The sequence below is a fragment of the Borostomias antarcticus genome (assembly GCF_949987555.1).
Source record: "Borostomias antarcticus genome assembly, chromosome: 1".
Classification (NCBI taxonomy): Eukaryota; Metazoa; Chordata; class Actinopteri; order Stomiiformes; family Stomiidae; genus Borostomias; species Borostomias antarcticus.
In genome coordinates this window covers 33,553,634-33,569,318 of record NC_140234.1, presented here as the reverse complement: position 1 = coordinate 33,569,318, position 15,685 = coordinate 33,553,634, and the positions used below count along the sequence as shown (strand labels likewise).

General features: G+C 46.4%; 1 protein-coding gene across 1 annotated transcript; it reads left to right on the top strand.

Moving 5' to 3' along the window:
* Positions 1 to 140: 140 nt before the first annotated feature.
* On the top strand, positions 141 to 9,319 carry cep126 (centrosomal protein 126; the record flags this gene model as incomplete). Its single annotated transcript, XM_084461274.1, has 12 exons — positions 141 to 289; positions 1,906 to 2,051; positions 2,164 to 2,275; positions 2,472 to 2,664; positions 3,543 to 3,555; positions 3,854 to 4,252; positions 4,751 to 5,806; positions 6,419 to 6,574; positions 6,978 to 7,096; positions 7,742 to 8,021; positions 8,229 to 8,293; positions 8,389 to 9,319. The coding sequence occupies 12 exons, from the start codon at positions 141 to 143 to the stop codon at positions 8,464 to 8,466; spliced, it is 2,766 nt and encodes a 921-aa protein (XP_084317400.1). The 3' UTR covers positions 8,467 to 9,319.
* Between the last annotated feature and the right edge of the window lie 6,366 nt (positions 9,320 to 15,685).

Sequence of the window (15,685 nt, the reverse complement as noted above, 5' to 3'; positions counted from 1 at the left end):
TTTTATTGCCACCACGAATATAGGCTACTCAGTAAAGTTGGTGCTCAGTAGTTGCCATGACATGGTGGTGTGGTTTATGACTGTAATGGGAGTGTGTGTGTGTGTGTGGGGGGGGGGGGGTTAGCTATGGTCCTTTTCTGATGAGCACCTCCTTAGCTGCCAGTGATGGCAAAAACCGGTTGGGGACTGATGGAGGCCTGGAGGATGAACGCCAGGTGTTGGTCGAGGAGCAGCAGGCATGCCGAGACCGCGCTCGCAAGTTCTACCTGGAGACCAATCGACGCCGAAAGTATGTTTCTATCTTATTTTCTCTCTTGATTTTCATAATATAGTATCTCTATGGTCATAGCAATTTATGCATTCCAAATGAACTCTCCCTCCTGTTTCCGAGAGGAGACTCCTGGAGCAGTTGGTGTCTCCACAGCTCATGTTTCTTCTGATCTGTGCAAGGACCTATGAGGATCCAGCTAGTGGACTGCAGGGAGAGAGGTTCAGTCACTCAACTCCGTAGTTGTGGGAAGGATTTTGCCATCTAGATGTGAATTAGATCTTTCAGTAAGGGGAAATGGCAATGGTGACTGGCTTCTGGGCCGGTTTATTCTGGGGTGAGGCCCAAATCCCAGACACATAATAACCTGCTTGAAGTGCTTCTGAAGGGCTGACACTGGGGATAAAAAATAATGTTTTTCACTATTGTGTGTGTGTGTGTGAGTGAGAGAGAGAGAGAGGTTGGTCCATTTGCAGAACAAAATCATTATGTTATTCTTATTACTCAAGGTGCCCTTTAAACAAATGAAATTTCCCTCTCAGCAATAGGTGCCTGGTATAGGCTAGCGTTTTACCCTCTTCCATCTGACTTCAAGGCTCCAGTAAGAGGTGGCTTTAACTTATTAATGACCATGTTGAAAATGCACCTCAGGGAATGGACTCAGGTTCCAGGTGTGCTTAAGCTTACTATAATCAATTATGCTTTAATTACTCAGGCCTAATTACTGAGACACTCCCAGCCACAAAGTAGACGGGGATGAGGGTAGTGTTCCGTCTGATGTCTGTCTCTAGCACTGTGTTTAACTGAGTTCCCCTAGGGACAGGAGGGTAATGTGTCATCTGATGTCTCTCCCCTTATGCAAAGAAAATATATTCCCCTATATATTAAAGCTTAATGAGAATTTATTATTTTAGAATTTTGGTGTACTGGCTAGTACACTGGCGGGAAATCTTGTGGTGGAAACGGAAGTGACGCGTTTTGTGTCACAATATCAGGAAGACGACAAACCATTCCCCCCCGCAAATGTATCTACATGCACATAAAAGAAAGAAGACAGGTATTTACCTGCATTGAAGCCATCCTTCCAGAAAGTCCACTGAAGTAGCTACAATCTTGCAATCCAGTCTGCTCCGCGCACGTTTATTATCATATTTTTTCCCATCATTACAGCGAGTGAGTGGGGAATTGTGGGAAGTGTGGTTCTTAAAACGCAGTGCCGATTTTATGCGACCAGAGGGGCCGCCAAAGTGCCGAGATATATCATGTAGCTTTAACTGTCAATATATTAAAGTATGTAAAATATATAGAGGAAATATACAGAATAATATATGATACATACATAATGTATTGAATAATACATAATGAATTTACACTTTTCATATATTGCAGTATATTGGAAAATATAACCACTATTTTCCTTTATATGGAAATGTATTGTTTGATATATTACATTATATTTTCCAATATATCACAATATATTTTTGTTTCATTAGGGTCTCTAGTGCTGTGTGTAGCTGAGTTCCCCTGGGTTCTTGCCCTGTGTGGATCTGAGTTCCCCTGGGTCCTAGTGCTGTGTGGATCTGAGTTCCCTTGGGTCCTAGCGCTGTGTGTAGCTGAGTTCCCCATGGGTTCTTCAGGGTTCTGGAGGACCGGAGGAAGCAGTGGGACGTTCAGGAGCAGAAGCTGCGGGAGAACATCCTCCAGCAGCGCAGACAGAGGGTCCAGGACGCCACCGAGCGCTTCCAGAGAGCCCACCTGCCTCCCTCTCAGAGACGGAGACCATGTCAGTCCCATATCCTATCTGGGTTACACACAATAGCATTGGCTAAATGTTGGTCTTTTGGCCTCATAATATACTAGGACATATTATAACACGGGCCTCTGTTGTACTCCAGCCTTTAGGAAGAGCACCCCCAATATCGAGGAAGCTCTTAATCATATTGAAGGCACTTTCAGCTCCTACGTCCGACAGTCCTCATTCCTGTCCAGCAGCTCCACCATCAGCAGGTAAGAAGATCTGTCACGCAACACCCACACAGATAAGAGTTGGGAGTCAGTCTGTGTCTCTAGTCTAAGGGGTATTCATGATGCTATTGTAACAAAAGGACCAGGCCAGCCCTGCTGTACTGGCCAAGTGCCGCATTTAAGTCTCATTGAGTGTAGTTGCATAATTAATCTCGCAGAGATATTTCGTCAAAAACAGGAGCTGTTCTCCATCCCCGAAGCCCCCCACTGGGCCCAACCCCTCTCGCCACCAGAGACCCCTCTCTGCCGTGGATGGCTACGCCAAGCTGATGCAGGAACGCAACGCCCACTGCTTCAGGAACAGCCAGATGCTTTTCCTCTGCGAGCTTCAGGAGGCACAAGCGAGGGACAGGGAGGCTAGCAGTCCACAGGTAGGCCTCTAGAGTGGGATGTTAATGCTAGCAGTCCACAGGTAGGCCTCTAGAGTGGGATGCTAATGCTGGCAGTCCACAGGTAGGCCTCTAGAGTGGGATGCTAATGCTAGCAGTCCACAGGTAGGCCTCTAGAGTGGGATGCTAATGCTAGCAGTCCACAGGTAGGCCTCTAGAGTGGGATGCTAATGCTAGCAGTCCACAATGCACTGTAGGTCTCTAGAGACAAGACTGGACAATGGGCTGACATAATATATAGACTCTAATGTCGCTCAGCATATCCCAATGATCAAATTTGTCATTGCAGTAAGTCTGTTCCAAAAGGCCCATGTGTACTTGGAAACTATTATTACTCAAAGAGCATGGCTTAAAGGGATAGAAGGGAAGAATTTTGGACATTTTGGGCCTAATTTACGACTTATACCCATACTTTTGTGATTGATTGAAATAATTCTCAGCTGACTACATAACGTGTCGCTCTGCCGCCCTACTTCCACAGAAAAAATAGATACCCGTCCCCACAAAGTAAAGGAATCATTGATAGTTTGACTTTACAAAATGTGATATAAACACTCAAATGAACCCTGACAGACTGTCCTCATGTTCATATTCATATTTGCTTTGGGTGCACTGTGGAGTGTTTAAGTGAGTTCGGTATTGTATACTAGATTGTACCATTGCATTGCCCTGGCGTTACTGAGACGTGAACCCCCAAACGAGAGGCAGCACGGAAGCAGCTGAAAATTATCTCAATCAACAACATGATGAGTGAGCGGTATATGAGGCAACTATGTCCAAAATTCTGAACTATCCCTTTAACCCTTTCTATTATAACCTGCTTGGTTTAATCAAGCTGTGTTCTTGTGTGTCTCTGTCAGTGTGCTGGAGATGGTGAATGAAAAGGATAGCATGGTGTAATCTTAGCCTGGAGCTGCTCCTGCTAGGACGTGCACCAGAGCACACAGAGGCCCCTTTTAGAGTACTTAGTGTCCCTTCAGCACACACACACACGCACGCACGCACTCACACACACACACACACACACACACACACACACACACACACACACACACACACAGGAATGTTACCTGTGCTGGGTGTGAGCCAAAGCAATAGATACCTGGAATTTGAATGCACCTTATGGATTATGTCTTCCAGGACCATCATGTAACCCAAACCCCTCATTCAGAGAGCCTGTCCAGTCTGGACAGCCTGGAGAACGAGGACACCGACCACAACAACACAACAAACATAGCATGCTCCTCCCATTCCTCACTGGACCAGTTCGAAGGGTGGGACTTTGAGAAGCCCCAGTTAGCCCAGAAAAACATAGTGAGCTTTTGTCTGCCGCCTGATCGAACTCTTTCCTCAACAAAGACGTTCTCAAGTGATAGCCTGCTCCAGCAGAGCAAGGCCTATTCAAGCCATGCCCCCGAATCCGGCCAGGAGGAACCCGAGGAACTGAACAAGAAGTTGCAGAACCCTCCTCCGGCCACTAGAGGGCCAAACTTCACAGAGAAATCACTCAACACTGAGGCGCAGCCCCCTCAGAGCACCCACAGCCTGCTGGCTCTGTGTGGAATCACTGGTGCACAGACAGAAGACTGTTACCAGACCTCTCAGGAAAACAGTCCAAGTGACCCAATCACCGCACACACTCGGAGCAAAGCCACCCCTGACAACACGCCTCTCGAATTTGCTGGTCTGACACAAGATGGGAAATTAGACTACAGGCACCACGCGACGGATCGAGAGGATAGCTATTCATATTTGAAACACCCCTCAGCGACAAAGGTAATTCTGCACAGCAAAAACTACAATCACAAAGATCTTTTAGGTGAGACACGTGGAGCCAGAGAAGAAACGGTTGCTCAGCAAACAGCAACACAGACCACCATCCAATCACACAAGTCCAATGATGTCATGAACAACCTTAACAAAGGCTCCGACTCAGAGCCCATAACTGACAGGTACAGACATAGGCCTACAGGACCTATCAATCAGACATGCAAGGCGAACTTGCATGTAAGGTCAGATGTTCCCCAGTGCCTTAACAGGCCTGAGGAAGAGACAGATCTATCCTCAGGCTCAGAGTCCAAAATCAACGATGTCAGATTCATCAGAGGAATTCTTAAAAAGCATTCTAAATACGTGTCAGGAGATGCCAAAGCCAAGTACGGCGCTGGACATTTGATTTTCACTAAACAAGTAGCCCTGTCAATTAGAGACAGCGTTGAACTGACCAGGATGAAAGCCAAGGACGAGGAGGGGAACAAGGCCGCTAAGAAGAAGCTTCGCTGGTTTGATGAGGTGAACCCGGAAGACGAGGAGAAGGAATTAGACACAAACGTGATGAAACAGTATCACGCGAAAAGCAAGTCCGTACCTCCGCCTCAACATAAGAGCCCCTCCGCAGACCACCAGCAGGGCGTGACTGCGGCCCCCGGGGGCCCCAGAGCCGGCCCCGGCACGACCCCACCGGCCTCCACCGGTTATCACTTTACAAAGCAAGCGTGGACAGTTGCTGGGGTCCAGGACGGAAAGCCGCGCGGCCAGGGAGAGGAGGTCAGAGTGCGTCGGGCCGGCGCTCGGACAGGGGGCCCCAGGGCCCCTCTGAGGGTCCGCTCCGCCAGGGTCGGGCCGGGTCCGGTTTCGTCTCGCTCCAGGAAGGGCGTGATCGTCAGGCCTCAGTCTGCCTCCGAGGCTAGGAGCCAGGGGAAGGTCATGGTGCCCAGACCCCCTCCTCGGGCCGACACCGCGGAGGGAACCACAGAAGAAGCGGCAGGACCCGGCGCCGGGAGTCCTCCCACTGCGGACCCCCCCGCTGTCAAGCAGGGTCTGCCCGCTGAACGGGCTTTGTACTGGGATGATTCAGAGCGCTCTACCCCTCCCCATACACAGGCCATCAGGACAGACAGCGGTGTTATGTTTACACCATTCCCCCCTTCCTACGCCCACCCCTCCCCCGAGGGTCCTGCCAGGGGCACGGCCCCCCCCACGGGCCAGCCGGAGCCCCAGGCCAGCGCCGGGAGAGGAGCCCTGCTATACGAGGAGAAAGGCCTGTGTCTGGACCACACTCCCACAGATGAGGAGATCGCACAGCTCTGGCGCGGAGTCCGCACCGCCTTAGCCACCAAGGACGGTAATGTAGAGCAGCTGGCTCCTCACATAACTAGTGCCTTGTTGACTAAGAAAGACTAGACAGAATGAGCATGTTATGTGTCATTAGGGTTCATCTTTTTTCTTCTTTTTTTTTTTCAAAGTTAAGTCATCCGCATGCTATTGAAAAAATGTCCCTTCTGTTTTTCTTCATACAGGCTAGATGAAATTGCAAATTTCACTCTGTGATCCTAGGAATCGACTGCTTCTCTGTGAACTCTCCTTGCATCTTGTCAAGCAGTCAAATTAGATTTTTTTTGTAGGAACTGTACTCTCTTTGTGTGGCTGCCAGCTTGATATGTTGTTTGAGTCTGTCTGGATGTTTTTTTTCTCAGGAAAGATTTTTGTGAAATTGTATCAATATGTTGCGTTTTCATTTGGGCCCCTGTACTTCTCAGCACCCCTTATTTGATTACTGAAAATGGATTTATTTAATGACGGAAACGTTTTTAATGGGTTACGTCATGTTTTGTTTTGGAGATGTTTTCTGGGGCATCTGGGGCATGGATAACTAGTAATTTGTGGAAATGAAGACAACCGCATGCTTTGAACATTCTCCTAGACTTTCTGGGGGGTTTTTTGTTCATTGACTTAGGTGACCCTCGCAACTTCCTGACTCACAGTGGCTCGTTGTCTGCCTTGCCTCAAGCCCGTGCCAATCTGTCCCACGTCACCATCAATGGCGATAGCCTGGTCAGCGGCGTCAAAACGGTCACGAGAATGGGTGGCTTCTTTCTCTCCCCTTCCAACGGTGAGATCAAAGGCTAACATTTTTATCAAGTGATACCTCTGACCTAAAGAGCACAATGTAGAAGTGCTGTGCTCGTTTCAGACGGGGTTACAGCGGAGGAGAACCTACTCTAGTCCTAGCCACCTGTTTTCCTATGACTTGATTAATGTCTTAAAATGCTTTTCAGCAGCACCTTAAAATAAAACCCAGCTGCACCATGTGTTGGGGTATAACTAAGACAAGTAGGCCATTAGACCTCCTGTCATCCTACTCAGCTATACTCAGCTCCTGCCTGATACTATATCTGAACACAGTCCAGAGGATACCAGGATAACACCGGCCTCCTCACGCTATGTACGGTTTTGTTTTGGGCTTTTCTGTTGTCAGTCACATTCAAACTGTCTCGTCCCAACCCTGTGGGCAGCCAGGAACCTGGTCAGACGACAGCAGGCCCCAGACGGCGGTGGGGCCAGGAGGAGGGGTGTGGAGCCCGGCCGACAGGCCCCCGGAGCAGGGGCCAGGAGGCTCCCCCTACCCACTCAGGTGCATGCATGCTCCCCCACTGAGCCCTGCGGGGACGTGGGCGGGGCTCTTCTCCTCAGGGAGATTCAGCAGACAGAGAGAGAGAGAGAGACACTGTGAATCGGGGGTCTTTACCGCCAGGTAGGGTTGTATATCTTGATAGACAGGAGGTACTCGTCCGTGCAGTAAATCAGAAGTGGTGCCGTATCACGTTGGATGTTTTATACAGTAGCTCTCATTGTACAGACATGAAGCGTTTCTGCACAATGAAATGAGTCATATATTATACTACAGGCTTTGCAAGCCGTCAAATATCCTAGAATCAGACTTTTTTTGTGATCAGAATTTTTTTTTTTTTGAAAAAAAAACACAAAAAACAAACAGACCAACAACAAGAACAGTAGCAGCAGGGCGGCACACTAGCATCACAGAATAACAAACAGTCAAATAAAACCAGGTCTAAGTCCACCTTCTAAAGCTGACCTGTAACAAGTTCCGCATTACCGGGTATGGAGGAGTGTGTGAGTAAGGGAAACCCGTTTCTAGAATCTGACTCGATGCGTGTACCTTTGCTTTTACGCAGACCACATTCCAGATGACTCCATGCCTGAGTAAATACGACCTGACGCAGCTCGACGAAGGTAATTCTGTGACTACGCCCGCTAGCTCCGTGATGCGTACGGTAACGGTGTGTATGCCGGCCTATCTACTTCCGCTCCAGCCGGCTATGCCACGACAGTGTTGACTGTGCTCACAGGCCCTGAGAGTGCCGCCCATTTTCAACCGACCGAGCCACCCGGCGGAGGCCTGCCGACGGACGCTGACCCGGCAGCCGGTGCGGACGCGGCGCAGACACAGCGACAGCAGCATCAGGCCCTGACCAGCCTCTCGCTGGAGGAGCAGAAGGTGTTGCTCTCCCTGGACAGACTCAACCACCGCCTGCAGTGTGAGAACCCCACAGGGGCGAGCTTTGCACTCTCTGTACGATGATGAACAATGAAGAGTTCAGTTCGAAGCATCTCCCACAACGCCCGAGGGGCTCATGTCATTATACCATAGTGCACAGTGTGCAAGCAAGCAAAATAGTTGGTAAATACTCAGACTCATCCATTATGTGGACTTTAACCGCTGACGGCTCACTGATTCTTTGCAGATGTACGAGAGTTTGTCGGAGGCCATGCCGTTGCTAATGGCGTCCTGCCTGTCGATATGCCCTGTGTGAGTATCTGATGAGGAATGAAAGGCAGATGCTTGAGACCACTCTTGATTGGTCCGTGCGTTGTGTTGCGCTTGACCCTCTCTCCTCCTCTCAGGCAGGCGAAGGGACGGCTCATCTCAAGCAGCGCGGAGTGTCCGCAGACAGCCGCCCTCGGACCCAGAAGAGATTCTGAAGACCCGCCCCCCCATCCTCCCCTCTCCTGCCCCCCCCCCCCCCCCCCCCCCGGCCTGTACAGTATGCGGTGTCCTGTATGACAAAGCACTTTACAAGCCTCAGAGGTTTCCCACACCGCCGCTGTCTCTAGTCTGTACACCAGGAAGTCGGTGTGTCCTGAAGTGACGCCGAACGTGAGCCGTGCAGTGTGTCCTGAAATGACTGTCTCTTGTACGCTTAACATGAGCTGTACAGTGTGTCCTGGACTAACTGTCTCATGTACGCTGAACACGAGCCGCACTACAGGCAGCTGAGGAAAGATCGGGATACAAAGGGCTCTGATTTGACGATGAAAAAAGCAACGCTTTTGTGAGGTTTGCCGGAATATCCAACCAAAGCCATCTGTTAAATACTGTCTGCAGATTTGAATGTACGTACTATTGTAGAAGCTCAGCTATTCAACTCATAACACACTTTACAAGCAAGTCGCTCATATTCCTGTGTTTCGTGTGCTGTGTACCTTCTAATTTGCATCTCCAGATTGAAAATAAGGCTGTTCTGTAATTACAAATTCTATACAAGTGCTTTCTCCATTTTCATTTTATACCTTGATATGTTTTGGAAGGATATGTTGTCTTCTGTAGCTCCTGAAATCACCCGATATACTGTATTTGCAAACATTACTTTGTTATTGATGCATTGCAACTTAAGTCATACTGTACAGTCAGGCTGCAGTGTGTTGATTTCACCATTAATAGTAATAGATTATTTTTGTATAAGATTAATATTTATTTTATGAAAGTCGTGTCCTGTATACAGTATTTTGTATGCAAGGATAGCATATTGTATATTGAGGTGTGTCGATATGTAAACTAAACTAATCTTGATAATGAAGAAATAAAATTATTACCTAATGCTAATCCTGTGAGAGAGTATTAGGATTTGTGTTGTTGTTGCAGGAGGTGACACTAGGATAGGTTGTAGACTCACCTTGGGGCATTGACATGGCAACCAATAAAATATCTGTGAAACGGAAACGGTTGGGTGAAATGTCACAGTGTCAAAGGTGTAGGTCTGTCTGCTTTTCTTTGATGGCGGTTGTGTGAGATTACGCCTTGTGCAGCAGACTCAAACCACTTGTTTACGGAGGTCAGGAGGTCTACCTCTGCCAGAGGGCTTCTCTCCTACCCTGCCCAGCCAGGAGCTTGATGTTGAGTCTCAGTGTAGTTACATCAATGCCATAGGCTCATAAATGTGTGTGTGTGTGTGTGTCCGTTCATAGCATGAGATTTAGACCAATGAGGAGTCACCAATATCATTGCACATCCGTACCAGGCAGACATGGGGAGAGCATGGCCGGCTTTAGACAGCTCTGTCACAAGTAGTATCAATGTCCCAGCTGAGGCTGCGTTCTCTGTGCAAGCCTTATTTATCGCTCACATCTGATTTGTTTGTTTGGCTGTTCACATTGCAAAACATCTAACATGTATCTGATTTAGGACCACATATGGAAGTGGAAAATGTCAGATTCAGAAAAATATCAGATATGAGCAAAAAAAACATTTGGGCCACTTTTGACTGCAGTGTGAACAAGGCCTTTCACACTAGGCATCCTGGGAACCAGATAAAGATTTTGAGATATGTCTATGTCCGTGTATCTTAAAAACTTTAGAAGTAGTGACAGGTCAGAAAATGGATATTCATTTGAAACAACAAACATAATATTTCAAAAACTATAAATGGCATCGCTTAGATATTTATATTAGTGTGAGTGACAGTGTAAAAAACGGAACATTTTGATGTATAATATGTGCATGTGTAACCGAGTGAAACGTGGAGTAGCTGGTGAAACCTCAGAGGAGCGCTGACAGTCCCTTCAAGAGGTACGTCCCTATTGGTGCAAAGTCAGCGTGTCTGCCTCACAAGCGGGAGAGCTTGTCAAACGGGGGCTTGAATCCAGCCCTGGGCAAGCCCTTAACAGGGGTTACATTGGTGCCGTGATCCGGATGTCCGTCCAGTGGTGTGGAGTGTGTTTAGAGGAGTGAGTGTAACTGAGTGAAACAGGAGTAGCTGGAGAAACTCCTCAAAGGAGCGCTTACAGTCCCTCCAAGATGGATGTCCCTATTGGCCCAACTGTCAGCATTTCCGCCTTAGAAGCAGGAGAGCTTGTCGGGCGTGGGTTCGAATCCCGCCCTGGGCAAGCCCTTAATGGGGGTTACACGTGACCTGTTAAAACTGTAGGAGTGGCGGTTTACAAAATGTGTGGATATTTTCAATTTGCCAACTGCCTCCACTCTAACAACTAAACATTCCATTATTCTTTTGAAAGTACAAATAAAACATACTTCTGAAACTACTCTCAAACGACTGCTTCAGTCGCTCTACACGTGATGTGTATGTCCCTGTATGTGTCCGTTCGTAGTATGAGATTAAGAACAATCAGGAGTCGCCGATACCATTGTACACCAGCACTAGAGGACAGTAGAGATTGCTCATAAACATGCACCTCTTACTTCACCACCTAGGTGTGATTTTTTGTGACATGTTTTTTTCATAATGGTCTGAAAGGCTTGTGCATTAGAATATTGAGTAATAGAGCAGGTTGATAATAACTGTCCATGAATCCTATACTCAAAGCTAGTAATAATCAGTGGTTTGCATGTATCGTCATCTGTTTTCAGAATTATACTTGGATGTCTGTTAACTTGGACGCAACTGACACCTTTCTCTGTAGGAAAGCAATCAGTGATGTAAATATCTTGCTCCTCCAACTGCAAAATGTCAGGTTGTGCCTCCAGCCAGCCTGTCATGACTTGTTTGAGGAGGTGTAGGAGACCCAAGCACATCTGAAGAATTTGGCACTTCTAAGACGTGACGAAACCTTTTTGTAGCATACCCCCGTCAAACTGGTTTTTGGTTTCTAGTTTTTTTTTCTGTTCATTGAATTTTCTTAAGGGGTTAAATAGGATGCTGCAGTGTGTTTCAAAAGTGTTAAAAAAGTTGATTTGATTGCATTTTCAGGTATTATATTTCAACAGTGCAACTGATTTGGTAGCATTTATTTGACCCATTAGTTGTTGGTTTTCCAGTTGTCTTAAATTGTCATAATTATTTAAAACCCATAAACCTATTGCACAGCAATCCCTTGGCCCTCTCTCCTCTCCTTGTCTAGACAGACTCTATGCTGTAGTCATATTGTATCCAGTCCTTATCCTAGAAACATCAAAAGAGAATCCTTATCTGCATGCTGCCTGGAGCACACATTTGTGCAAGTGGTGTGAAAGAATCTGCTACAATGTATCTATAATATATCTAAGGCACAAAAGGGCTCCACTGGGGTTCATAGAGTAAAGAACCCAAGCGTCCAGAGAAGATTGCCATCTACCCGATGTGGTTAAAGGTTTCCAGAGTTACATCACAGTCTCTCACACTGACAACTGGCCTTTTCAATAAACTAGCAAACAAGATCAAAGCTCTTTGTGGCAGCTATATGTTCATACCATTGAAATAATAGCTTAATTACAATGTTTGTGGCCATGTTTGCGGTTTAAACTTTTCATTTTTTGAGTTGTCAGTTGTGGAGGCTGCTGCACAACAGGTCCTACTAAACTCCAAAGTACCTCTAAATATCCTGAAGTATCCCAAAGTATACCCCAAAATACCCCAATACACCCCAAAGTGCACCAAAGTACCCAAAAACACATCCCAGAGTACCCAAAAGTAACAACATGGTCAACATAAACGAATTCAGACAAGATGATGTGGACAGCTGTGAATCAATATTCTGTGATGAAGACTTTCCAAAGCTTCCAACCAGAAATTGTGTTGACACTGAAGACTACCACGGTGTTTCAATTGAAGTCAATAACAAAATGATGTGTGATCCTGATCTCCAAGATAATTTGGTCAACATAAACGAATTGAGACAAGATGAGGATAACTGTGAATCAATATTCTGTGAGGAAGACTCTCCAAAAGCTTCCAACCAGAAATCGTGCAGACACTTGAAACTACCCCGGGATACTTTGGGGTATTTTGTGGTATACTTTGGGGTACTTTGGCGGTAATTTGGGGTACTTTGGAGTATACATTTGGGTATTTTGGGGTATACTCTGGGGTACCTGGGGATCTGGTACAGCTGTTCAATAGGTACTACTGTTCAGCAGGTACTTCTCCTCAAACCCTCATCAGCCATCTTGTTTAATGACCTCCCAGAAACTCAAGGAGAAAGAAGAAAAGGCAGGCAGAAGCCTGGAAACAAGGCGAGACCTCTTTGATGCAGGCTCCAGCTTGTGTGTCCTTTGTGAAGTTAAATCTTATGAGATTGGTGTCCTGTTGTCATGTCAGTCCCAATGTCTTGGTTGGTTCAGACAGAATACCGAATTTTGAAGTATCTCTAAATTAAATAAGTTCAACTTCACTGTGCAGAGATTGTGTTTCTCACGCATACACTTTCCAGTCCCATATGCTCTCTGTTAGTGTGTGTGTGTGTGTGTGTGTGTGTGTGTGTGTGTGTGTGTGTGTGTGTGTGTGTGTGTGTGTGTGTGTGTGCTCATTGTTTATGTGACCTACTTAGGTACTGTAGGGGGCACCAAAACACTCCCATGCCAAAGTATCAAAGGAAACTAGAACCCAGGAGATTGAGAGTGCTGCTTTAATTTATGTCGGGGAAATATAGAGAACTGGAGCATTTTCAAATATTTAATTAAAGTCATAATAATAATGTTGATTCTGTATTTCAAGATGAGAAATATCTTAATGAAAAACATCGCTGAATATAACTGTTTTCTATTTGGGATGCACTTACATAATGCATGCTGTCATTCTCCATGTGTTGAATAACTTAACATACTCCAGATGGATGTGAGCAGTCTGCTCGAGGCTGAGCGTAGTAGTGCAGGGGCATGTTGACCCAACGACCAAACTACCCCCACCCTGCTGGGTGGGTGGTCTTCCTAGGCAGAGGGGAACCCTGCAACATTTGGGTCCATCTTTTGAATGTGTCTGAGTGCATCACAAAGATGTGAAAATGAACGCTTTACCCACACAAGGTGTTGACTGCAGCAGGAAGCAGGCTCTTTTAATGTAACCAATGAACAAATAAAGCATTAAATCAGAAACAGTTTTGACAAGTAGGTTTTCATATACAAGGAATTTGCCTTGGTCTGACTGTGCATGATAATAATAAGCAAAGTACGAATGCAGAATACAATAATGTAAGTGAGATACAATACAAATACAATATATATGATACAATATACAATAATGTACAAATAATACAATAAAAATACAAAAACCTAAGTGACAAATTAACAATAGAAGATATGAAAAAGTGGTATAAGAAAGATATGTCTGTTTTCAACACCATCCTACCGTCTACACTGGAGTATGTGCTCTCCCTGTTGCGTGTGCCTGACTCCACCTGCAGGTGGATCACTGACTTCCTGTCTGACAGGAAACAGCACATGGAGCTGGGTAAAAACATCTCTTGACTCCAGGTCCATCAGAACAGGCTCCCCACAAGGCCGTGTCCTTTCCCCTCCACTCTTTTCCCTGTAGACGAACAGCTGTAACTCCAGCCACCAGTCTGTCTGTCAAGTTCCTGAAGTTTGCGGACACCACCACCCTCATCGGACTCGACACCTGAGGAAACGTGTCCGCCTACAGGTGGGAGATTGACCAGCTGCTGCCCTGGTGTGGCCAAAACAACCTGGAGCCCAACGCTCTTAAGACAGTGGAAAAGGTTGTAAACTTCATGGAGAACCCATGCTCTCCCCCACCATCACCCTGAATAGAGGTGAGTTCTGTCTCTTGAACAGCCTATTAACGTCCCTCTCCGGGATGGAGGGAGTGGTCACTGAGGTTGGGACGGAGGGAGCCCCTGAGGTGGGCAGTTGTGGAGGACAGGCCCGGGTCCCTGCCGGGGGTGGGGAGCTGCTGGGCTGGAGCTGCTGGGATGGAGTCACGGGGGTGGTGTCGGGAGTGGCCCATTGTCTTTCAAATCGACAGTAGAACTCATTGAGGTCGCTGGCCAGGCGCGAGTCATTAGTGGAGTGGGGGGGCGTTGGGTTTATAGTTGGCGATCTGTCTGAGGTCTTTCCAGACAGAGGAGTTGTTTTCAGTCACTTAGCATCTCTCACCGCCTTGCTAAACCTGTATTTAGCCTCTTTAAGCCAGTCCTTGTCCCAGCTACACACTTCCTCCTGCTCCAACCTTAGCTGCCTGAGTTCAGCTGTGAACCAGGATTTGTCGTTCTTGTACCCTGGTGGGTGTTGGTACACATGTCCTCAGAGAAGCTGATATGATGACGTCACAGCCACTGTGTAGTCATCCAGGCTGTTGATAGCAGTCCTGAAAACATCCCAGACAGCCCATCCAAGCACGCATGAAGATTCTCCATAACTTCCCTGGCCCACTATGTCCTCACAACAGTTTGGGAGAGTTTTAATTGTTGCCTTTATGCAAGAATCAGGTGGACTATGCTGTGGTCAAAATGTCCCAATGCAGTCCAGGGGTCGATGTGATGAGAGCTGTTGATTGGTCTAAAGTGTTCTCTTCTCTGTTATTTAATCGGACATTTAATTAACTGACGGTATTTAGGGAGTTTATGGCTGAGATTCCCTTTGTCAAAGTCACCGAGGACAATACGAGTCATCATTAACAATCTATTTATGAAGTGTCAGGGTAGTTGATATATATTTTACAACTTCTTTAGCCTTAAAACTATTTTGAACCAATAAGGAGTTTGGTGATGCCATCAGTTGATATAGGCTAATGTGACTAAAGCCCCTAACAAAAGAACATGTTCTATAAGGTATAATATATAATATAACCTACTAATTTATTTGCTATATAATACAATTGTTATAGGCCTATATATATGATTGAGGAGATTATTACCAAAAATATGTGATTACAAAAATTTGGCTTGGTTTGCAGGCCATATAGTAGCCTAGATGTTGCAAGTTTGCACTGACAAAAAAGTGCATTTGAATTCACATGAACAGGGTACATGTACTGGTGAATGGGAAGCCTTGCAGAGAGGGATATTGTTTGTCTGTTAAATGAGAAAGGATGAAACAGTGCCTCTAATCCATTCATCATGCCTTTACAGTGTCTGGAGAGGATTAATAGGGGGTTCATAATCATTCATTCGCTAAATGTCTGGGAAAAGAGCAGAAACACAGCCTCTACATCCACAGAGAGTGGATCTTGACAAAATGATTTCTCAATGGAAC